This window comes from Lolium perenne, chromosome 6 (genome assembly GCF_019359855.2).
Source record: "Lolium perenne isolate Kyuss_39 chromosome 6, Kyuss_2.0, whole genome shotgun sequence".
Classification (NCBI taxonomy): Eukaryota; Viridiplantae; Streptophyta; class Magnoliopsida; order Poales; family Poaceae; genus Lolium; species Lolium perenne.
Window position 1 is genome coordinate 185,286,957 of NC_067249.2, and position 26,226 is coordinate 185,313,182.

A 26,226-nucleotide genomic window follows, 5' to 3' on the forward strand; every position below is an offset into this window, starting at 1 on the left:
TGTAGATTTTCCTATTTTTAATTTGGAACAAAGCATCTGCAGGGAAATTTGAATCAAAAGAATTAAATCCGATTTGAATAGTTGGGCTGCGCGGGAAACGAAGTTAAGCCAGGAGAGGGGAAAAAGAACTGGGCCGGCCCAGCTATGCCCACGGTGCACGCGGGCCAACTGACAGTGAGGGCCCCAGCTGTCAGCGAGTCTCAAACGCCGAAGCGGTAAGATCAAACGCGGGCCGCACGATTAGAAGTAGATCCGACGGCGCTCGAGCGTCGTCATCTCCGGCGAGAGACGGTTACTGGCTCGGCGAGGCTAGGGGGTGGGCGAGCTCACCGGTGCTCCGGCGAGGGTTGGGAGGTGCAGGAGGAGGTTGTCGAGGATGAGGAAGCTCCTGGAACCGGTGGCGTCGATGGAGGTGGCTCCTATCAACGGCGGCGTCTGCGGCGGCTCCACGGGACTCCGGCGACGAATTGGCTCGCTACGGTGGACAATGTGGATGGGAGAGGAGTGGAGGAGATCGAGAAGAGGGTGGGGAGCGAGATGGTGTGGAGAACTGAGGCGCGGGGGCTCTCCTTTTATAGTGGCGCGAGGTGCTGCGGGGGTGCGCGTCGGGTCGATCATGGCGACGACGATTGGAGAGGCGAAGGGGCAAGGCGAGGATGCAGGCGTGCTGGAGACATCATGGTGATGCTCAAGGACGTGCTGGCGCAGAAAAAGAAGGAGGGGACGGCTCGGGTTGCTGCAAGTTCTGCGGCGGTACTTGCGGCGATCTTTGGAAAGGGGCGACGGCGACAGGGCTCCCGCGTGCATTCGAGCATGTCTACGGGGTAGCTGGTGGCGCGGTGAAGCGGTGTGCAGAGGTAGAGGAGTAGGGGAGGACGAAGGCGACAGTGCGACGGCGTGCTCTGGCGCGTCCAGGGCTGTGCCCGTGCGCGCTCTGGCGCGTCTGGGCGCGTCAGGGCATGTCGCGTTCCAGGTGCTGGCGTGCTCGTCTCTGGTCAGGGATGGTACATGCACGCTTGTGGGAGTGAGGGCGAGCTGATAGACATGGTGGAGGTGACCAGAGAGTGGTGGAGAGGTTGAGTGGCATGGGAGTGGCAAAGTACTTCGGCATGGTTAAAAAATGAGCATGTCTCCACTTTAAGCATGGCTGCAAAGCTTGGTTTGGTGCAGAGGAGGTAGAAGGAGGTTGATGATCACAAAGCAAAAGGGGTTTAGGCAAAAATCTGTTGGATAATAGCATGTATGTGCAAAGTTGAATTATGCCTGCCAAGTGTTTGATGTAATGGCCGCATGAAATGAATTTTGGAATTTTGAAATGAATTTTGGGGGAGTTGATTCATATATTATATGACACACAATGGTGGTGGTGAGGTGCAAATTAGGTTAGTTTGTGAAATTTCAAAAGTGGCACAATCTTAAATATTATTTGAGGTCCCTACTTTGCTTGAGCATAACTTTGGATCTAGCAAGAATAGCAGGGGTGGTATTGACCAAAGTTGTTCACTTTCATGAGGTCTTGGATGAGGTGCAAAGAGTTGGAGGGGTTTGGTTTAAGAATCTCTTAATAAAAGTGCTCAAAGTAGGTATCAGGTTATAAATGGAAGATTTGACCATTATCATATGTGAGCTCATTTTGAATTCAAATTTGATTTGATTTGAGTTTCTTTGATTCCAAAAGTGTTATTAAGTGTTTAGAAACATTCTCCAACTAATGGCACAAGCCAAATTGGCCTAGGTTAAGATTTGCAAAATTGGCCATAAGCACATGTATGTGATGAATTGCATTTTTCTTATTTTCTTATTTTCTTTTTCTTTGTTTCACTTAGGCATGGTTTAGTGTTTATTTAGTGTTATATTGAGTTTGGTAAATGTTTCAAACCTTTTGGATAAGGTAGGAGAGCATAGGTCAAGATTTGTCATTATGGGTATATGCCACATATGCTTCTATGTATCTTTTTATTTGCTTTTTGTTTCACATTGTATTTAATTGGTAGGTGATAGGTTGGGTTTGTTGAGGTTTCTTCAAATCATCCAACAAGGTAGAACATGGCCTAGTTCATTATTTGCAATAATAGCCATGGGCTTACATAGGCTTTTTCTTTCTAAGTTAATTTCTTTTGATTTTGTTTTAATCTTGGATGATGAAAAGGAGCACGGTTTAGGGTTTAGGAAACATTTGATAAGCATACCAACAATGATCATGGCAATAGCACAAGAATTAAGTAGGAACACTATGCCTAGCACATGATGTAATAAAAGTTTTTGTTGGTTCTCATTTTTGGAAAAAGGGAAATTCAATTTCTCTTTGTTTTAAAATTTGGGATGTTACACTTCCCATGAAAGTACGCCTATGTTGGAGAGGTGTGGTGCCACGAAGGACACCAAACCACCACAAAGGCGTCACCTTCTTCCCCGGTGAGCGCACCGCCAAGCTGTACCAACTTATCCACTAAGCAATGCTGGTCGACGCACCTAAACGTCACACAAGGTTAGGGCAAGAATCCACATATAACTTGGAGGCTCCCAACATCATCTAGAGCTAGTACAACAACAGGCTAGCCTATGTATGCATTCTCAACAAAGACCGCTACAAAAGGAGATGTAGGGTTCCACAATCCACAAAGGAAAAAGGAAAAGATGGGGAATCCAAAAATTTCTTGGATAGATAGGTAGATCAGGCCCTCCTCCATTGAATCAAATAGTCTTGGGTGATTTGATTGGCTACGAAGGGAGATCCACGGCTTTGAAGCTGAGCACCCATGTAGGACAAAGGAAAGAATGTTCCAACGTCTATATGTGGCTAGGAAAGAAGACCCCTATTTAGAGGGTCGTACACTGAGATGGAATTAATGCACTCGGGGCCCAGATCATCCGAAGTTATTGGGCGCGGATAATCTAGGCCCGAAGCAATAGGCGAGCAGGCTGGCACTACAAACAACTGGGGCTTCAATGACGGTATGTGGCTGACGTTTGAGAAATCCGTCAGCGAATATCATTTTCTGTGACGGTACCGCGTTTTCGTGTCACATGTGGCATTTTGGGCCGCTCGGCCCCAAAAATTAGTGACGGGTGAGCTCTAAACGTCAACGATTGTGCAAAAATGAGCGTCGCGGGAGGTGGGCAGCCCGAATTGCGGAGTCGGCAGGGGGGTCGTCACAAGAACTAGGCTTCGGACCGGTGGACACACCTGACCCACACTCCGCATGTTTCTGTTCACGTACTTTCTTCTCTGCCCGCACAACAGTCCAAGGCCTGCAAATCTGGAACCCATATTTGTAAGGGGAGACAGTCATTGTCTGCACATATGTATCTGACCGGCGGCACTCAGGCCCGCATGTAAGGTAGCAACACGACCCTCCTGTGTGGGACCACCCATTCCGATAACCTCCAGGCATGCGAAGTAGACCGGACCTGTCAGTACGGCCAATATGGTCTCCACATGTCAGTTCCCATGCCAAAAAAATTGGGCACGTGCAATCACAAGTGTCTGCCTACTGTCAATTATGGACGCATGGCCCCGCATGTCAGAGACTGGTGGGACCCTCATGTCAGAGCTTAGGTTGGCCCGGCATGAAAGATATTTGTGGGCCTGCACGTTAGAGCTTGGTGCGTCCCACATGTCGTAGTTTGGTGGGCCAACCTATCAGAGTCCGGACCCTACATGTCAGAACTTGTAGGCCCGTATGTCAAATCTTGGTGGGTCCCAGGCATTCTCTTCGGGCCCACATATAGTCGTGGGACCTATTGGATTCACTAGGCGTCCCACCTGTCCGCTATGCGTCGAGGTGTCCTTCCCAGATTGGCTGACTAAAAGCTCAAGGCTAATTTATTTAGGTCGAAACAAGACATGCAGAGGAAATTACTGGGCCTAAGTTATTAGGCCCAATGCCAATTTACTCAGGTTAAAACAAGACACACAGAGAAGCCCAGATTATATTCAAGGCGGAACAAGAGCCCAAGGCCTGTTTCTGGAAAGTTATATCCCGACACAGATAGAATTCTCATACCTACGGTGGGATAGTCCAGTTCGCTGCTCATGCTGGTGTAGGCCCAGTTCAGTGTTCTACCGCGAATGAAGGTTGACTTGTATTCGGCCCTTCTTTGGGTTACCTGTAATATCAATAAAAAATGAGAAACCCCTAAAAAACAATAAACAAGAGGGCACAATGGGTAGTATTTGATAGAGCAAACGTGCCTATTTGGCAGAAAGTATGTCGCGGCCAACACTTGATTGCGTACAACTCATCCGCTTTACTTCGATGCCTGAGTAATGTTAATTTTCAAACATCAGAACAAGACACAGTCACATTCACCATTTCGGTGAGAGTAACCATGTTGAACAAATCAGCTTTTCTCTTATTTTTATGAAATATTGGCGGGCCTTCATAACCTATCTAATGAAATTATTCGAACCTCTACCTTGTGCCACCATGTTTCTTTTTGTAGATCAACAGGGACCTCATCCCCAGTTCGATTGATAAACAACGAAACCTGATAGTGCCGTTGGTTCATTAAAGGGATTACATTTTGCAGAAAATAGTAAACTGGATAGAAACTGCAAAGTTTTTTACAGCTACAGAAGTGGAACAAAAGTAACAGGCACTCCAGGGTGGAGACCACACGGCTACAGGAGAGCTGAGAGCAGGCGGCTACAGAACTCCCGCAGGTTTATCTCATGGTTCCAGCACCATGAGAGAGACCAGTAATCCAGTATTAGGGTGCCACCGTATTTTTCATTATCCTTAGGTAAGTAAAAACCGATCAAAAAAAATATTTTGAATTTCGATAAATACAAAACAACTTAAGATTACATAAGTAACACTACGAGAGAACTATTTGTGTCAAACTAAAGAGTGTCAGATATGGCTTAAAAATTGGAGCAAGAATATTTCCAAACTAAACACTATTATATCCAATTGCCAATTTACTATGGCCCTCTTGGACGGTATTGAAGAGCAAAGGCAATTATCCACTATGGAAAAGAATTTCAAGAGAATATTAGAAGCCCACACCAGGAAGATGTTGGAGGCTAAGAAAATTTATTGGAGGAATAGAGCAAAAATAAGATGGGCACAATTAGGGGATGAAAATACAAAATTCTTCCACACTGTAGCCACATAGAGTTTCAGGAAAAATCTAATCTCTTCTCTGATAGCAGAGGATGGCTCTATTATCAGTAATCATGACCATAAAGCTGCTATCATCTGGAATTCTTTCAAGGAAAGGCTTGGTATGTCAGAGTTCACTGTTATGCATTTCAACCTTAATGAGATTATCCAGACACATGATCTGAGGCACCTAGATGAGACATTTAGTGATAATGAAATTGAGATGATTATTAAAGAGATTCCATCAGACAGAGCACCTGGACCACATGGATTTAATGGGGCTTTTCTTAAAAAAATGTTGGCCTACAATAAAGGGTGAATTCAAAAAATTGGTCAATGACTTCAATAATGGCACTATCAACCTAGAAGCTATCAATACTGCTCATATTACTCTAATACCAGAATGAGGTGACCCACAAAATATGAATGATTACAGACCTATTTCTTTAGTCAGCTTGCCCCTGAAATTCCTTACCAAACTGATGGCAAACAGACTTCAGGAGGATATTATACCCATCTTGCATCAAAACCAATATGGATTCATCAAAGGGAAGTCAATACAGGATTGTTTAGGGTGGACATTTGAATATCTGCACCTCTGCCATATATCAAAGAAACCCATTATTATACTCAAGATTGACTTTGAAAAGGAATTTTACAAAGTAGACTATAAAGCTATTATTGCTATGCTTGAAGCAAAAGGTTTTTGGCCCAAATGGATTTAATTAGTAAAAGCTATCCTATACTCTGCATCCACATCAGTATTACTGAATGGAATACATGGCAAACAAATTAGCTGCAAGAGGGGAGTCAGACAAGGTGACCCATTATCACACCTATTATTTGTGATCACCTCTGAACTCCTACAAGCAGTGATAAATGATGCATGGAGGAAAGGACATATAAACCTGCCAACAGGAGTAGACTATGGTCAACAATTCCCCATTATACAGTATGCAGATGACACACTCATGATCATGCAAGAAGATGTAAACCAACTCAGCCATCTTAAAGGACTACTTGAGCGGTTCAGTACTTCCACTGGCTTAAAAGTGAACTTCCAGAAAACTACTATGGTACCTATCAATCTGAACCTCCAAGAAGCAAACAACCTGGTAGATACATTTGGATGCAAAGTGGAATCTCTACCTTTCACATACTTGTGACTACCTCTGGGTACCACCAGGCCATCAGTAGCTGATCTCATGCCACTTGTGAGTAGATTGGACAAAAGACTGTCTGGGATTTCATCTCTGATGTCTTATAATGGAAAACTTACTCTCCTTAACTCAGCCATTAACTCGTTACCTATGTATGCAATGTGTTCCATAAAGGTGCCGGTCAAAATCTTCATCCACTTTGAAAAGAGTAGAAGACAATTATTATGGACAGATAAAGAGCAAAAAGTACAAGGAAAATGTTTAGTGAACTGGGAAACAATTTGCAAGCCAAAGAAACAGGGAGGCCTAGGAGTATTAAATCTTAGAACCCAAAACCAAGCACTGCTTATGAAGAATCTCTATAAATTCTATAATCATATGGATATCCCATGGGTTAACCTTGTTTGGCATGCATACTATAACAATGGGAATGCACCTCATGCAATAGCTCCTCAAGGCTCATTCTGGTGGAAAGACTGTATGTCCTCAAATGAAAAATTCAGGAACATTACTACATGCTTTATCAGCAGTGGACAATCGATACAACTATGGAAAGATAAATGGGAAGATTATTATAGAGAAGTGGATATGTCGCAATTATTCTCCTTCGCCAAGGACAAGGAACAAAATATGGCGTCAGTCCAACATATAAACAGTGAGAATATATATGATATGTTCCACCTGCCTTTATCTATAATGGCACATCAACAGCTCCATACACTATATGAAGAAATACAGAGTATCCAGTTCACCGAGGAAAATGATGATTGGTCACTTAATGAGGAAGGTTTATATTATTCAACAAAGAAGGTCTATAATCTTCTTATTGGTGAGCATACAAGTCACAAAACAATCACCAGCATATGGAAGACATGCAACATTCCCAGACAGAAATTCTTTGCCTGGTTGTTACTACAAGGAAGATTAAATAGAAAAGACATGATGAAAAGAAAGAACTTCTATGTTGAATTCACATATTGTGTCCTCTGTGAGGAATGCCCTGAAGAGGACCATATGCATCTATTTTTTGAGTGCTCCTTCAGTATGAGTTTTTGGTGGGCAATGGGTTTGGAATGGAACACTGATCTTACAATCAGTGATATGATTGCTGAAGCAAAAGAAAGGTATCATATGAATTTCCTCATGGAGATTATCATCACAGGATGTTGGAGCATTTGGGACCAAAGAAACGATGCAATCTTCAACAATAAGGCTCCTAACCTCTCTCGGTGCATACACAAATTTAAAGAGTTTGTAAATATAAATATGCACCGAACCAAGCCTAGTCTTAAGGAGGGCATGAAATCTTGGCTAGGTACTTTATAACACTAGATGATGAGACTCACATTGTATATATTGCTTTTTGGTTTGCTCATATAAATGAAAAATGACACAGTAGGGAGCTCTTTTCCCTACTATTTTGTGTAAAAAAAACACTACTAGGAAATGAAGAGCAGGAATTCAGAAGGACATCTCATCTACTCGGTCATCTGAACGTTCTCCTCTACGGGTTCTGGGCGCAGACGCGGGTCGTTGTGAACCTCCTTCAGATCATTGTATTAGTATATGGCGCATTCTACGTTCTTTTGGAACACCGACAGCGGCTCGCACATAGTATAGCATGCCAAGTCGTGGTCCTTGACCTTACTCCTCGCCAACAATTTGTGTTGCACAGCCTCAACACATTTCTACTCTATAAACATGTTCTCTTCAAGGAGGCGCTGGCGCTCAGGCCATATCTCCGTATTCTTAGATATCTCCTCCTGGAGGCGACTATTGTGCCGATTCATCTTTGCAACAGTCTCCTCCTGGAGATCGTGCCATTGGGCGATCTCCCGCCGAAGCTTGTCACATTTTCTGAGAAGATCGGTTACCTTATCCTCGAGCAGCTGCTAGTTCAATGGGGAATTCTTCTCTGTGAGACTTGAGGTGTGGGTACTGAACTGCAATAAACAGAGAAAATCATGAGCAAGGGGATAGCTAATCAGAAAATAACTACATCTAGAGGCAATACTGAATTACTGACTTCATCCCTCCTTAGGCTGGGGGAGATCTCCTCGATCGACCCTAGATCTGTTGCAGCCATATCGGTGACATCGTCCCTCCTTAGAATGGGGGAGATCTCCTCGGTCGGCCCTAGATCTGCTACGACCATATCGGTAGCAAGTCCTCCCAAGGCATCCCCTTCTTCATCAATAATTTATCAGGTTTCTTCTATTGAAACTATATTTTTATTCCGTCACACCTTATGTGCTTTACTTGGAGCGTCTGTGTGTTTTATTTTCGTTTTTGTTATTTTCATTCTCTGAATAAATGCTTGTGTGGGAGAGAGACACGCTCCGCTGGTTCATATGAACACATGTGTTCTTAGCTTTTAATGTTCATGGCGAAGGTTGAAACTGCTTCATTCATAGTTATTTGGTCGGTTCAGGAAATGCTACATGTGGTAATTGGTATAATGTCTTGAATAATTTGACACTTGGCAATTGTTGTGCTCATGTTTAAGCTCTTGCATCATATACTTTGCACCTATTAGTGAAGAAATACATAGAGCTTGCTAAAATTTGGTTTGCATGATTGGTCTCTCTAAAGTCTAGATATTTTCTGGTAAGGGTTTGAACAACAAGGAAGACAGTGTAGAGTCTTATAATGCTTGCAATATGTTCTTATGTAAGTTTTGTTGTACCGGTTCATACTTGTGTTTGCTTCAAATAACCTTGCTAGCCTAAGCCTTGTATTGAGAGGGATTACTTCTCATGCATCCAAAATCCTTGAACCAAAAACTATGCCATTTGTGTCCACCATACCTACCTACTACATGGTATTTTTCTGCCATTCCAAAGTAAATTGCTTGAGTGCTACCTTTAAAATTCCATTCTTTGTCTTTACAATATATAGCTCATGGGAAAAGTAGCTTAAAAACTATTGTGGTATTGAATATGTACTAATGTATCTTATTTCTTATTAAGTTGCTGCTTGTTGTGCGATAACCATGTTCCTGGGGATGCCATCAACTATCTTTGTTGAATATCATGTGAGTTGCTATGCATGTTCGTCTTGTCTGAAGTAAGGGTGATTTATCATGAGTTGAATGGTTTGAGCATGCATATTGTTAGAGAAGAACATTGGGCCGCTAACTAAAGCCATGATCCATGGTGGAAGTTTCAGTTTTGGACAACAATCCTCAATCTCTTATGAGAATATTATTTGTTGTTGAATGCTTATGCATTAAAGAGGAGTCCATTATCTGTTGTCTATGTTGTCCCGGTATGGATGTCTAAGTTGAGAATAATCAAAAGCGAGAAATCCAATGCGAGCTTTCTCCTTAGACCTTTGTACAGGCGGCATAGAGGTACCCCTTTGTGATACTTGGTTAAAACATATGTATTGCGATGATAATCCATGTAAATCCAAGCTAATTAGGACAAGGTGCGGGCACTATTAGTATACTATGCATGAGGCTTGCAACTTGTAGGATATCTTATACATAACACATATGTTTTATTACTACCGTTGACAAAATTGTTTCTTATTTTGAAAATAAAAGCTCTAGCACAAATATAGCAATCCATGCTTCCCCTTCAAAGGGCCTTTCTTCTACTTTTATGTTGAGTCAGTTTACCTACTTCTTTCTATCTTAGAAGCAAACACTTGTGTTAACTGTGCATTGATTCTTACATACTTGCATATTTGCATTCATCATATTACTTTGCATTGACAATTATCCATGAGATATACATGTTACAAGTTGAAAGCCACTGCTGAAACTTATATCTTCCTTTGTGTTGCTTCAATGCCTTTACTTTGAATCTATTGCTTTATGAGTTAACTCTTATGCAAGACTTATTGATGCTTGTCTTGAAAGTACTATTCATGAAAAGTCTTTGCTATATGATTCAGTTGTTTAATCATTGTCTTTACCATTGCTTTGAATCACTTCATTCATCTCATATGCTTTACAATAGTATGATCAAGATTATGATGGTAGCATGTCACTTCAGAAATTATCTTTGTTATCATTTACCTACTCGAGGACGAGTAGGAACTAAGCTTGGGGATGCTGATACGTCTCCAACATATCTATAATTTCTTATGTTCCATGCTACTTTTATGATGATACACACATGTTTTATACACACTTTATGTCATTATTATGCATTTTTCGGAACTAACCTATTAACGAGATGCCGAAGTGCCAGTTCCTGTTTTCTGCTGTTTTTGGTTTCAGAAATCCTAGTAAGGAAATATTCTCGGAATTGGACGAAATCGATGCCCAGAACCTTATTTTTCCCGGAAGCTTCCAGAGAGCCAGAGAGGGACCAGAGGAGAGCCACAGGGCCACCACACATGGTGGCGGCGCGGCCCAAGGGGGCCGCACCCCCTATTGTCTGGCCCCACCAGGGCCCCTCCGTGGCTGCCCTTCCGCCTACTTAAGGACCCCGTCGCGAAAACCCTAGACGAATAAGCCACGGTACGAGAAACCTTCCAGAGCCGCCGCCATCGCGAAGCCAAGATCTGGGGGACAGAAGTCTCTGTTTCGGCACGCCGCCGGGACGGGGAAGTGCCCCCGGAAGGCATCTCCATTGACACCACCGCCATCTTCATCACCGCTGCTGTCTCCCATGAGGAGGGAGTAGTTCTCCATCGAGGCTAAGGGTTGTACCGGTAGCTATGTGGTTAATCTCTCTCCCATGTACTTCAATACAATGATCTCATGAGATGCCTTACATGATTGAGATTCATATGATGAGCTTTGTATCACTGTTAATCTATGTGCTACTCTAGTGATGTTATTAAAGTACTCTATTCCTCCTCCATGATGTAATGGTGACAGTGTGTGCATCATGTAGTACTTGGCGAAGTTTATGATTGTAATCTCTTGTAGATTATGGAGTTAACTATTACTATGATAGTATTGATATGATCTATTCCTCCTTTCATAGCCTGTCGGTGACGGTGTGCATGCTATGTTAGTACTCGGTATAATTGCGTTGGTCTATCATGCACTCTAAGGTTATTTAAATATGAACATCGAATGTTGTGGAGCTTGTTAACTCCGGCATTGAGGTGCTCTTGTAGCCCTACACAATTAATGGTGTTCATCATCCAACAAGAGAGTGTAGAGTGGTTTTATTATGTGATCAATGTTGAGAGTGTCCACTAGTGAAAGTATGATCCCTAGGCCTTGTTTCCAAATACTGCAATCATCGCTTATTTACTGTTCTACTGCATCTTTACTTCCTGCAATATTACTACCATCAACTGCACGCCAGCAAGCTATTTTAAAGCGCCATACTACTGCTCATATTCATTCATACCACTTGTATTTCACTATATCTTCGCCGAACTAGTGCACCTATACATCTGACAAGTGTATTAGGTGTGTTGGGGACACAAGAGACTTCTTGTATCGTGATTGCAGGGTTGCTTGAGAGGGATATCTTTGACCTCTTCCTCCCTGAGTTCGATAAACCTTGGGTGATTCACTTAAGGGAAAACTTGCTGCTGTTCTACAAACCTCTGCTCTTGGAGGCCCAACACTGTCTACAGGAAAAGAAGCCAACAGTAGACAGCAGGCAGCGTCATGAGCGCAACAAATTCCAAGGGAAGTGGTTTGCCCTGATTGCAATGAACCAACTAGGTTGGCCAATCTCCCTCCTCCCTGGCGCGACGACAACAAGTTTGTCAGGAAAAAGTACCATTTGATCCGAAGAATATGCCACCAGGGGTAAAGGCCCTGTGGGAGCCTACTTCGGGGACTTCGTGGGATGGTGGTGCACGTGGTGAGCAAGGTAGGGTAGCGGCTGGATGTGGTGAGCTAGCAAGGGCAGAGCATGTATCTGGTTAGGAAGTTCAAACAAGGATTCCCGACACACGAAGTGCGTACGAGAACAGAACTTGCACTGCCAACCCATGGGAGGCAGGTACAAGCCGCACCGGCAAGCGTGTCAAGTGGGATGATGATAATTGGTGAACTAGGCTGGCATTATATGTTTGCTAGATTGTACATAAGTTTGCACTACAAACAATTCGCAAGTCCATAATGATTTTAGTTCGTCAGCGAATATGCAAATCCATCATGGAGACCTCATACTGACGGTTTGGAAGACCGTGGCGAACTTCGCTTCACAGATGGCCAGACTAACAGTTAGATCATCCCGTCATGGATCTGTGACGGCCTAGCTCACACCCAAAGCCCACTCGGTCTGGTACGTCATGACAGGCATAACTGTCATGCGGCTGCCTCCCCGATCGAGACCATCGTGTCAGACCAATCATTGAGCTGTCGATGCAATGATTGATCTGACAGGACAATGATTGAGCTATTAGTCCAGTCGGGTGACCTCATCGTCCACGTGGATCGACACAAGGCTCATTCCTGTACTAACACCTAGCACCCAATGAAAATTCCAGTAAATCGCGGACACTTTGTCCAATCATACAAGGACGGGTGTCGGCACAGAAAGAGTGGTACAAGGACATGTGTTGGCTTTGCGAGCACGTCGCGTGGACCAATAGAAGTTGGACACATCGCATGTTCATTTCTGACACTGCGGCGAATAAAGGTTGGACACGTTGACAAATAAAAGTTGGCCGCGTGGACGAATAGACGTCCGCCACATGGATTATTCACTCCCATTTCAACCCGAAATGGTTGATACCGAAGGTGACACGTGGCCTCACATAATTAGGCCATGCATCCCAATTGGGCTGAATGACCCGATTTGCTGTCGACAAAGCGCTAGTACGAACAACGGCCCAATAAAAACCAATTTTTGTTTTGGCTCAACAAAACGATATGGCCCGTGAGAGCTATGAAACAACTAAAAGGGATATACAATTAATTAAATGCATACTTACTGGATTATAGGCATCGTTACTGGGTTACAAGCATAATTAATGGATTACAGGCAACGTTACTGGGTTACAGGCATACAGTAACGTAAGATCCGATTCAGCGTGCACAGATGTAGGATAACGTTGCATAGAAAACAAAAAATTTCCTACCGCGAACACGCAATCCAAGCCAAGATGCAATCTAGAAGACGGTAGCAACGAGGGGATTATCGAGTCTCACCCTTGAAGAGATTCCAAAGCCTACAAGATGAGGCTCTTGTTTCTGCAGTAGACGTTCACTTGCCGCTTGCAAAAGCGCGTAGAAGATCTTGATCACCGGCGCCACGTACGGGCAGCACCTCCGTACTCGGTCACACGTTCGGTTGTTGATGAAGACGACGTCCACCTCCCGTTCCAGCGGGCAGCGGAAGTAGTAGCTCCTCTTGAATCCGACAGCACGACGGCGTGGTGTCGGTGGCGGTGGAGAACTCCGGCGGAGCTTCGCTAAGCGTGCGGGAGCTTATGGAGGAGAGGGGGCGGCTAGGGTTTGGGAGGGGGTGGCCGGCCACTCAAGGGGGCGGCCAGGTTGTGGTCTTGGGGTGGCCGGCCCCCTCCCCTTGGCCCCTCATTATATAGGTGGAAGCCCCAAGTGTTGGACTACAAGTCTCCGAATAAGACCCGAACCCAAAACCTTCCATGTGATAGGTAAACCTACCCAAGGTGGGAATCCCACTTGGGGTGGGATTCCCCCCTTCCATGTGGGGGGTGGTCGGCCCCCATAGGGGGAGTCCACTTGGGACTCCTCCCCCTCTAGGGTTGGCCGGCCATGGAGGTGGAGTCCCTCCGGGACTCCACCTTCCTTGGTGGTTTCTTCCGGACTTTTCTAGAACCTTCTAGAACCTTCCGGATCATTTTAATTCACATAAAATGACATCCTATATATGAATCTTATTCTCCGGACCATTCCGGAACTCCTCGTGATGTCCGAGATATCATCCGGGACTCCGAACAAATATTCGAACTCCATTCCATATTCAAGTTCTACCATTTCAACATCCAACTTTAAGTGTGTCACCCTACGGTTCGCGAACTATGCGGACATGGTTGAGTACTCACTCCGACCAATAACCAATAGCGGGATCTGGAGATCCATAATGGCTCCCACATATTCAACGATGACTTTAGTGATCGAATGAACCATTCACATACGATACCAATTCCCTTTGTCACGCGATATTTTACTTGTCCGAGGTTTGATCTTCGGTATCACTCTATACCTTGTTCAACCTCGTCTCCTGACAAGTACTCTTTACTCGTACCGTGGTATGTGGTCTCTTATGAACTTATTCATATGCTTGCAAGACAATAGACGACATTTCACCGAGAGGGCCCAGAGTATATCTATCCGTCATCGGGATGGACAAATCCCACTGTTGATCCATATGCTTCAACTCATACTTTCCGGATACTTAATCCCACCTTTATAACCACCCATTTACGCAGTGGCGTTTGGTGTAATCAAAGTACCTTTCCGGTGTAAGTGATTTACATGATCTCATGGTCATAAGGACTAGGTAACTATGTATCGAAAGCTTATAGCAAATAACTTAATGACGAGATCTTATGCTACGCTTAATTGGGTGTGTCCATTACATCATTCATACAATGACATAACCTTGTTATTAATAACATCCAATGTTCATGATTATGAAACTAATCATCCATTAATCAACAAGCTAGTTAAGAGGCATACTAGGGACTCTTTGTTGTTTACATATCACACATGTACTAATGTTTCGGTTAATACAATTATAGCATGGTATATAAACATTTATCATAAACATAAAGATATATAATAATAACCACTTTATTATTGCCTCTAGGGCATATCTCCTTCAACAGAAGCACCAACATAACAGTTCAAAGTCGTCCCATTAGCCCCCCATGGACAAACGCAACATCAAAATAACAATTCAAGTGTCGATCATCCCACCTGTTCACGGTGTAATTAATATTACGAAGTCATAGATAGCTACTCGGTTTTTTCAAAGGACGCGAGAAACTTCCCAAGCTTTGCAAACAAGCAACTCTGCATCTCTTCCTTTTCTTTTGCTTTGCTGGCCATCTGATCAACTGTAGAGTTCTGGATCTAAATAATTTCGTGTAGCTCTGCAATTCTACTGTTCTCTCTCTCTCTCTCTCCACTTCTGCAGCAAGCTTGCTCTTTCTGACTCGACATGGCTGAGAGGGCTGATGCACAACCCCCGCGTTCTGAAGAAAACTAGGTTGGGAGATTTTCTTTGACGGGATATCGTGTACAACCTGAGCCTCAATCTTACGTCCTCCATCAGCTGTTGGTACATAAAACTCATGTTCCATCTCAGCCTTGTTTTACGAAGAAGAAACATGGTTATGAGATGCAACATAATATAACCTTCACATTAGTGATGACTCTTTGAAAGCTGCCTTACAATTGCATTCTTAGTCGGGGTGGAGAAGCCCGTATATCGTCTCAAGTGGCACTCCTTGAACATATCCAAAAGACCGAGTTCTTTGCCGTTGTACTCCCTCCCCCCCCTTGAAAAACTCAAATATTAAGAGGCCTTCTTAAAAGTTCCATTAGGATCTGGTAATAAAAAAGTTTGCATCCACATATAAACTATAGTTTGTACTAGCAACAATGCACATGAAAGGTTATAGACCGGGGAGGGTGGGTGGCAGGGGGGGGGGGGGGGGGGGGGGTGGACTGCGAAAGTGGCAAGGGTGGTCGGTTAGGGTTTGGTGCGGGTTTTAGTGGGCCGCCGGCTGGGCCGTTTGGGCCTGGCCAGTTGGAAGGCTTCTCCTTCCCCTTTTGTTTTGTTTAAACCATTTTCTTTTATTTATTTGCTGTTTAGTTATAAACCATTTTACAATAGTTTTGATACCAGAAAAATACTAGAAAAATATAGATTAGTTTTAGGATCAAAAGGATAGAATAATTTTGGCAATAAAAATAAAGTTTAATAAAATAATTTTGGGATTTAAAATATGCATGATGCACATGACTTCGGAATGACATGGAAAAACGAGCGGCGAGGAAAAATCTAATATAGGGTTTTTCTGGGTGGTTACATAAGTAATATGCATGATGCACATTTGTGACGTTAATTTCGGTAATGAAGCTCACTCGAAAATTGCATAATAATCTAAAAAAATACATCTCATGTAGTATCGAATATATGTAAGTTTTAATATAATTGATAGTACTTGTGAGACCTGTTCAAAGAAGGTATTTCCGGACCATGTGCATTTCAGAAGTCATACGTACGAAATGTACTGGAAAGAGAGTTTATTAATTGTTGATATACCATTAATCAAACCATTAAAGATCGGATCTCGTTCAATTACCATGACTTGGTACACTTAATTACGATAGGCAGCTACCTATAGCATCTGGCTTCTGGCACCTCACATAGTGTATGCATGCAGCTGGAGAATCGAATGCTCAGTCCATCCTAGCCTGCTAGGTCAGCTCAGACACCGTAATTTTCTCCGATCGACATCTCTCGTTGTTTGCGTCGCCATAACTATCCCAAGACCAAGAGCATCTCCAACAGACGCGCTATATAGGCCGTGTGGCATAAAAACGTTCGATATAGCGCGCGTGGAAGAGAATGTGGCGCTCCAGCAGGTGCGGTAAACGGCGCGGCGCTGTAAAAAATTTAGGGCGCGCGGCGTTTTGCACAAACCGGAGCGGCATATCTGGCGCGTCGGCTACAGCGCGCGGCAACGCTCGTCCAAGCGCGAAAAAGCCAACGGGTGGTAATTCCCCCCCCCCCCCCCCCCCCGCGCCCTCATTTCCCCACCTACCGCCGGCGCGTAATTCAGCCGCCGCCGGTCGACTCCGCCGCCGCCCCCGCTTCTGCGCGCCGCCGCGTCGTAGATCCGCGTCGCCCACACCTCCTCCTGGCAGCGGCGGACGCTCCGTCGCACTGTGTCGCTCGCGCCGCCGCCAGCGACGAGTTGTAGTCGGCGCTCCTTCTCCGCGGCCCCCTTCGCGCCGCCGTCGCGTTCTCCTCCTCGCAGGCGTCGACATGTCGTCCTCGTCGTCCTCGAGCTTGCTAGCAACATGGCGCGCCCAACATGATTATAGAGGATGATCGCGGAAAAGATGTGGATCATACCCACTACGACTTGATGGGGGTTCCCGTGCAAGTGAGGAGATCCGCACATAGGATTGCCCGATTCATTGCCTCATACCATGCCATTCGGTGCAACGACACACATGATGAGCTTCAAAAAGATCTCATGGAAGAATGGTGGAATTGGAATGGACAACAATAGTTGCATATTTGTTGTATTTGTTTGAAAACTATGTGTTGTATTGTCTGAAAACCATGTTATATTGTTGTATGTTGGACGTGTTGTATTTGGTGTGAAGTATTGTTGTGAACAATGTATTGTATTTGGATGGTATAATTTATTTATGAATTTTTATATATTGTTTGATCTTGTTGGATGCAGACTTGTGTGTGTTTGTTATTTGCGCGGCGCCCGTGCGCTGCAAAATGGCGCGTCCGGCAGAGGTGCTATTTTACCGCGCCAACACGCGCTGCAAAATGACGCACCCGGCGGGGGAGAAATCGCTCCGGCGCGCGGCAACGGTTTACAGCGCGCAGAATCTAAGGTTTAGCGCGCCGCGATATAGAGCGCCTGCTGGAGATGCTCTAACAGTGCGTTCCTGTGTGCGGGGTACATGGTCAAATTTCTTGACCCGGCGACGCGTTAAACCCTATAGGTCACTGAACCGACATGTAATCGCGCCACACAGCTAGTTGCAGTTGCAGTTAATCAAATGAAGTCAATACTCTGCTTCGTCGTCAAGCAGATGGCGTGAAGCATGAAACGGAGCCTAGCAGCTGAGCTAGCTAGATGTACCTAAGCTAGAGCGCTGGCTACTTGGATAGCTTGCTCTTGCCCAAATTGCATCGACGAAGAGTATGGAGCATTCGTCGAGGCCAATTCATTCAGTAGCAAATCGACGTGCTAGATTGTAAACATATATATATATATACCATATTAAAATATACTTCATCATACATCTAACGGTATTGATTTTGTATGTTAATATTTTGCTATAAACTTGGTCAAAGTTCACATGATTTGACTTCTAAAAGATCTAATAAGCACTATATTTTGGCATGGAGGGAGTATGCCAAAAGAAAAGTACCCCGTCCGGGAATGGGCTGATCGAAATTTTTGACATTTTTTCAGGAATATGCTGCTCGGAATTAGATATAATAATGTGCAGTGAGTACATTTTCGATAAGAGATCTAATAATACCGATCTTAACATTTTTGTGGGCAACGACAGGTGAGTTTTTTTTGTTCATACGGCACCTCGTGTCCCCCAAACCGTCCCTCAAAGCGATTTGGGGCGCGTCGACAAAAAACGTTTCCAACCGCGTCCGCCAAAGTCGATTTTTGTCCGGCGCGGCACGATACGGTGTCCGGCGCCCCGAGCCCATCCCCGCCCACAGGGGACGCACCGAAAAGCGAGGCGAAGCGACGCGGGCCTGACCCGTCAGCGGCTCGGAAGTCTAAAACCCCGTCGCCTACCTTTGGTCAAGCGATATTAATGGCGTTCCAGTTTTCCCAGGTGACGCAGGGACGCGTCTCGTCGTGCATGGCCGCGTGGCCGTCCGCGTCGGCGTTATTGGCGTGCAACCACCCGCTGCCGCCGTTGTACATTAAGAGGCCCTGCGGTTCGTCCCAATCTCTCACCGCTCCCAAACCTTCTCCTCGTCCTCCCGCAAGATCGCCGCGGCGAACGGCTTCGGCCATGGCAGTCTAACCGTGACGGAGGTGTGGGCGCTGTACCACACGGGATATCCTGTCCCGCCGGACATGCGCCTGCCAAGCAGCGGCGGTTGGAAGATGGCCATGAACGTCATTGGCATCCCGCCACCGCCGACGCCGGGCACGGAGCGCTAGAAGGACGCCATCAGGGCCCGGCGGGCTGAACTCAACGCCGAGGAGCGGGCGGATCCGACCTGGGCGGCCAAGAACAACGACGACTGGTGGGCCACGTACTTCAAGGCCAAGTACGGCGTGGATATGCGCAGCACCACCGGCCTCATCGGCAGGCTGAATAGCTGGAACAGGGACGGGCGCGCCCTGTTCTGGGGTGTTCCGGGGCGCACCCTCGAGAACGTCATCCGCGGCATCCGCAACGACGCTCCAAGGTTGGAGGCGCCTCCCTCACCGCCACCATCCCCCGCAGCGCAATGGCAGCCGAGGAGGACCACGTACTCGTACTCCTCGAACTCTTCTTCCTCAGGACCGACCCGATCGACGTCGTCCTCGTCGTACCGCTCGGCGCCCTACAGCGTCCCCAATCGCGTGAAGGAGGAGCCGGCGACGCCCGTCAATCCGAGGCGTGGCGGCAGCGGCAGCGGCAGCCGACGGAAGCAAGAGAGGCGTGGCGGCGCCCTCCTCATCCCGAAGCCGGAGGTGAAGGAGGAGCCGGAGGAAGCATCGCAGGAGGCGCTGCTGCGGCAGCAGCGCCTCATCGCCAGTAGCGACGACCCCGAGGACTGCCCAGGGTTGCGAGCGGCGTTCTTGGTGTCGCTCAACGACAAGGACGCCTGGAGGGGCGACGTCGAGATGGCGATCGCCATGTCCATCCGTGACTCTGGCAAGCCGCTCGTGGACCTCACCGACGATGGCGAGGCAAGGCCAAGCGGCCTGGTGAAGGACGAGCCCGTCGACGAGCCCGACGAGCGCGTCAAGCAGGAGGTCGTCACCGACGACATGTACAACTTCCATCAGTACTACGACGCCTCCGGCCGCCCCATGTACTACTAGATTAGGTTTAGTTTAAATTTAGTCGAATCTAGTTTGAATTTATGTAATATATGCCAAGTTTGGATGAATTTAATCAAATCTCGTACAAGTTTAAAATTTCCGAAATTTTGTTTGGGGGACGCGACTGGGGAGCGACGTCCCCCAAACGCGGCACGAACAAAACACGTCTCCCAAACGCTCGATTCGGCGTGGTTTGAGGGACGGTTTAGGGGACGCAACTGGAGATGCTCTAAGAGCTACCATTAGATAACGGAACGGCGTAAAGTTTGTGAAAATTGATCGACTAAAGTAGTAATTGAGCTACACCTCTTCGGTATATTTTTTTCCCATATTAGGTTCCGCGAGTTACTTTACATACTACACTTATTTTTGTTGTTATACCTACGGGTAAACACTCCAATGCCCTGTGCATCGTTCATTCTTTTTATGTTTTCATCTGGTACACCTGGTTAATAATGGCACTACAGCTCCAAGGTGAAAGTACGGGACAAGTACGAGGCAATGCAAATGTCAAAGGATCGGATTCGCGTGTGATCGCGTCGACTAGATCGTGGAGATCAGGAGGGCCTCATGTTCTTGTCCCGCTGGAATCGATCATGAATTTCCTACGAAAGACGCGCTCTTCCATATCTAGGAGATCGAAAAGATATAATTAATCTGTCTATGTCGGGAGCATGGAATCTCATGCTAAATAATTGCTCCATCAATTAATTACGAACTGGAGGGAAGAGAGAGATTTACATGAGAAGTAGGAGTAGATGTTGTATACAGTCAACGGTACCAGCACTTTGATTACTACTCCTACAGTCGATCTCATCGAATAACCCACATTCAATTCACAACCAAAGTGCTCGATCGCCCTAAAATATCCCACACATGCACATCCTCCAGCGCTATATATACCCTCCCAACCTTCTATTATCAGCATCGAACTCGTCTCACTCACTCACAATGGCTACTAGCACTAAGCTTGTAGCTTTAGGCTTTGTTGTCCTTGTCGGCATTGGGTACGCCGATGCTGCAAGGATGCTCGCTAGCTCCTCCAGTGCTTCAGGTGGTGGAGGTGGAGGTGGAGGTGGTGGTGGAGGAGGCGGTGCATCTGGTGGTAGTGGATGGGGTGGAGGATCTGGGTCGGGTGGAGGAGCAGGATATAGTGAAAGCGGTGGAGATTGGGGTAACAGGTGGAACTTCGCCAAGGGAGTCGGTGGAGGAGGAGGAGCTGGTGGAGGAGGAGGATCAAATGGTGGTTCGGGTTTTGGTTCTGGATCCGGCTATGGCTCCGGAAGCGGTTCGAGCGGCTCGGCATCGGCACCTAGCGGCAATGGACATGCCAACGCCGATGGTAAGGGCGGTGGTGGTGGCGAAGGTGGTGGCACAAATGGGTCTAGCGGGTCCGGAGCTGGTTCTGGCCTTGGTAAGGGATACGGTGAGAGTGGCATAACTACGGCACCAGCTCCAACTGCTGGTGGTGTCGGCTACTCCGATGCTGGCGGTAGCGGTAATGGTGGTGGTGGCGGAAATAATGGAAATGGAGGTGGTGAGGGCAAAGGAGCTGGACAGGCCGGCAGCGATGACACTTCTGGGGGCAATGCCAGTGGAAATGGTAGCGGCAGCGGTGGTGGCATAGCTAAAGGTGCCGCACAAGGTCCAAGTCTTGGGGTTGGGTCTGGTTCTGGCTCCGGGGCTGGGCAGACCGGCAGCACTCGCTCTTATGGTTCTTATGGTTCTGGCTATGCTACTGGAATTGGTGGGGGCATGGGCAGTGGCTACGGTGCTGGCCAAAACGGCGGGACTGGCCGTGGAGGAGGAAGTGGATCTGGATCTGGCAGCGGTGGATTCCATTAAATTGGCATTTGTGGAACAAGATAGAGCCGAGCTTCTACATGCATTACTATTCTTGTCATTTTTCGATTTCAGTTATTTCACGTTAATCGTGGACGTCGATGCTAGAGAACTAAGTACCATTTCTGGATTAGCTGTTAGCTCCTAGACCATTCTTGTGCATAGCTACGAGTATTGCAGCTCTGTAGTTTAATTCTTAGGAGCTATGTAATTTCCAGCCTTGCTTTCTAATAAAATGGTCTTCTTAATCAGTATAGACTATACTAGATGGGCACGCGCGCTTGCAACATGTTTGTGCGTGTTCATAGTCGTAGGAGGCGTGCGTATGTGCTAGGTAGACACTGGTAGAAAAAGAGGCTTTAGTCCCGGTTCGCAACTGCCATTAGTTGTGGTTGCGCAACCGGGACTACTGAAGCGCGACTAAAGGCCTCCCCTTTAGTCGCGGTTGCTTACGAACCGCGACTAAAGTCACGTCCACGTGGCCACCAGCAGTCCGTCGGGACGGAGGACCTTTACTCGCGGTTCTCCTGGCCAACCGCGACTAAAGGCCTCCGCAGGTTTGGGGTTTTAGCCCCCCCCCCCCCCCTAAATCTGGTTTCTTTTTAGTTTGTAATTGTTTTATTTCTTTTATATTTTATTTTGTGTTTTATTTTAATTTTGAAAAAGTTTCAGTACACATATTCTATGGTACTATATACATGCATATGAATGTACAATTTGAAACAAATTTGAAATTAGAACCAAGAAAATTCAAGAGGATTATACAATATATATTCAATATCGGATGACCATATACAATTTTGAACAAGTTTCCATACATAATTTACTTCATCCACAGTTCTACCTCGTAATAGTGTTCTCCTTTAGGATGGAGGACTTCCCTCATTAACCATCCTGCTAGTTCCTCTTGAAGTGGTCGGAAGCGAGCTTCTGGACTAAGCGTCTTCCAGAGGTTATTCCTCTTGACGTTGTTATCATACGGCTGCCGCTCAGAGGTGTATCTCCGGATCATCTCACAAATATAGTATCCACATAGATTGGTCCCCGGTGGCTGAATATCCCCAGTCACTGACCTTTTAAATTCTAGCTCTTTTTTGAATTCACCGACCTTTTCATCTGCAAACCGTCTCCAAATCCTACGAGGCAAAGAAAATTAAATGAACAAGAGAGTTATTAGTTACTTGATATTAGGAAATGAACGGAATAGGCCGATCGATATAGAGCGCAAATGAATGAAAATAATTACTTTTGCATCATTCTTCTCATGTCGACCCAAAGCTTTGGATCCATATTCAGGGAGTCGATGACGAGAACTGAGGAGGTGTGAAATTGAATTACTAGCAGAATCCAGTGGAACCTGCGGACACGATACATGCACAGTCATACATAACTCATCGATTAGCCACATACCATGCATGGAGTAAACAAAAGAGAATGTGCTCAAGACAAAAACACTCAACCAAAATGGAAAGGAAATAGAATTTCACTTTTGAGTTGCTGCTTTGTAAGAAAAAACCACAGGTCATGCTCCACGTCGGCGGGGTGTTTTTCTAACACATATCCATTAACGATTTGTGGGTCAATGAACCCAACATGATGGATGTTCCTTATTCTGCATTCCCTAATCTTCATTCTGCATAATAGCGTACACAACAATATAGTTAGGACAATATATATATATATATATATATATATATATATATATATATATATATATATATATATATATATATATATATATATATTGCAGGCAATGAACGAGATGGGGTAGAAATAAATCACTTACAGAACGTAGCAACTGATGATATATTTGTCGAGCTCGCGCAGATTGAACAGCTGGAACAATTCACTCAGATGAACTGTTACATAGTAATATTTGAAGTGATGCTCATGTCTAACTTCCGCATAAATATATTCTTTGGCGGTGTTATTTTTTATGTAACCCTTGTACCAACTGTTGGCGTCCGAAACCCACCGGCGAGCTACGGCTGGCAACACGAAGAGCCGGGAACAACCTTAGGGCTGCGGCTGGCCCTGGTCCCTCCGAGCGACGGCCCGCAAAGCTCCTGGTACACACGTCCCGATGCTGGTGCAAGGGCGTGCCACCTGATCTATACCTGATCAGGAAGGTGATGGATTTGCTTCGCTTAGTTTCCTGCATGGCATACACGTAAACATTAAATACGAGCCTCGATCGGCTCTCAGGTTGTCATGTGAATCGGCTCAAGGAGCCGATCCACCCATGGTTCGTATGAGGTCTACGATCACATGATGGTCCTGCTTGATCAATATGTAGCTAAAACGACCTACGACGATTTAGGGTTTTCACCACATAATCGGAACATCCTACTCGTGATTGAGCCTGGCAGCTACGCACGGTGATAATAAACCGACCCTAGACAAGGCCTAAAAACCACACATGTACAACAAGGAAGACGGTGTAGAGTCTTATAATGTTTTCAATATGTCTTTTATGTGAGTTTTGCTGCACCGGTTCATCCTTGTGTTTGTTTCAAACAACCTTGCTAGCCTAAAACCTTGTATCGAGAGGGAATACTTCTCATGCATCCAAATCCTTGAGCCAAACAACACTATGCCATTTGTGTCCACCATACCTACCTACTACATGGTATTTTCTGCCATTCCAAAGTAAATTGCTTGAGTGCTACCTTTAAACAATTCAAAATTTATCACCTCTGATTTGTGTCAATGTTTTATAGCTCATGAGGAAGTATGTGGTGTTTATCTTTCAATCTTGTTGGGCAACTTTCACCAATGGACTAGTGGCTTCATCCGCTTATTCAATAATTTTGCAAAAAGAGCTGGCAATGGGATTCCCAGTCCCAAATTAATCAAACTAAATAGACACTCCTCCATGTTATGTGATTGTTGGACGGCACCCGAAGGATTCGGTTAGCCATGGCTTGTGTAAGCAAAGGTTGGGAGGAGTGTCATCATAATAAAACTAAAATAAAAAGGCACTCCTTCATGGTATGAGATTGTTGGCAGGTACCCGAGGATTCGGTTAGCCATGGTTTGTGAAAGAAAGGTTGGAAGGAGTGCCACCCAAAAATAAAATAAAATGGGAGCCGCTCTTTGAAGGTTTGCCTGGCAAGGGGGTTAGAGTACCCACTACCATTCGTTGACAACAACATACACCTCTCAAAACTTTATTTTTATGCTCTCTTTATGTTTTCAAAATAGAAGCTCTAGCACAAATATAGCAATCGATGCTTTCCTCTTTGAAGGACCATTCTTTTACTTTTATTGTTAAGTCAGTTCACCTATTTCTCTCCATCTCAAGAAGCAAACACTTGTGTGAACTGTGCATTGATTCCTGCATACTTGCATATTGCACTTATTATATTACTCTATGTTGACAATATCCATGAGATATACATGTTACAAGTTGAAAGCAACCGCTGAAACTTAATCTTCCTTTGTGTTGCTTCAATGCTTTTACTTTGAATTATTGCTTTATGAGTTAACTTTTATGCAAGACTTATTGATGCTTGTCTTGAAGTACTATTCATGAAAAGTCTTTGCTATATGATTCACTTGTTTACTCATGTCATATACATTGTTTTGATCGCTGCATTCACTACATATGCTTTACAAATAGTATGATCAAGGTTATGATGGCATGTCACTCCAGAAATTATCTTTGTTATCGTTTTACCTGCTCGGGACGAGCAGAACTAAGCTTGGGGATGCTGATACGTCACCGACGTATCGATAATTTCTTGTGTTCCATGCCACATTATTGATGATTTCTACATGTTTTATGCACACTTTATGTCATATTCATGCATTTTCTGGAACTAACCTATTAACAAGATGCCGAAGTGCCAGTTGCTGTTTTCTGCTGTTTTTGGTTTCAGAAATCCTAGTAAATAAATATTCTCGGAATCGGACGAAATCAACGCCCAGGTTCCTATTTTGCCCGGAAGCATCCAGAACACACGAGAACCGCCAGAGGAGGGGCACAGGCCCACCAAACCCTAGGCCGGCGCGGCCAGGGGGGGGCCCGCGCCCCCCTATAGTGTGGGCACCCCTTCGACCCTCTGACGCCGCCTCTCCGCCTATTTAAAGCCTCCATCGCGAAAACCCTGATACGTTCGACGAAACCCACAGAAACCTTCCAGAGCCGCCGCCATCGCGAAGCCAAGATCTGGGGGACAGGATTCTCTGTTCCGGCACGCCGCCGGAACGGGGAAGTGCCCCCGGAAGGCTTCTCCATCGACACCACCGCCATCTTCATCAACGATGCTGTCTCCCATGAGGAGGGAGTAGTTCTCCATCGAGGCTCGGGGCTGTACCGGTAGCTATGTGGTTCATCTCTCTCCTATGTACTTCAATACAATAATCTCATGAGCTGCCTTACATGATTGAGATTCATATGATGATGCTTGTAATCTAGATGTCGTTATGCT

The 26,226-nt window shown here is 45.5% G+C and overlaps 1 protein-coding gene and 1 long non-coding RNA gene across 2 annotated transcripts; one reads left to right on the top strand and one right to left on the bottom strand.

Annotated features, from left to right (window-relative positions):
- The first annotated feature begins 20,893 nt into the window (after positions 1–20,893).
- Positions 20,894–22,044, top strand: LOC127309415 (uncharacterized). The gene has a single exon (XM_051340277.2). It carries the CDS (start codon positions 20,903–20,905, stop codon positions 21,794–21,796), a length of 894 nt encoding a protein of 297 aa, XP_051196237.1. The 5' UTR covers positions 20,894–20,902; the 3' UTR covers positions 21,797–22,044.
- A 542-nt stretch (positions 22,045–22,586) lies between these two features.
- LOC127309414 (uncharacterized) lies at positions 22,587–23,423 on the bottom strand. Its single transcript, XR_007857142.2, has 3 exons — positions 23,281–23,423; positions 23,040–23,150; positions 22,587–22,929 (listed from the first exon to the last, which is right to left on the bottom strand). It is a non-coding gene; the product is annotated as an uncharacterized lncRNA (long non-coding RNA).
- Between the last annotated feature and the right edge of the window lie 2,803 nt (positions 23,424–26,226).

Bases quoted from the DNA above. Each gene is read 5' to 3' on its own strand.
- LOC127309415 (XM_051340277.2), top strand. From the start codon at position 20,903: ATGGCTACTAGCACTAAGCTTGTAGCTTTAGGCTTTGTTGTCCTTGTC.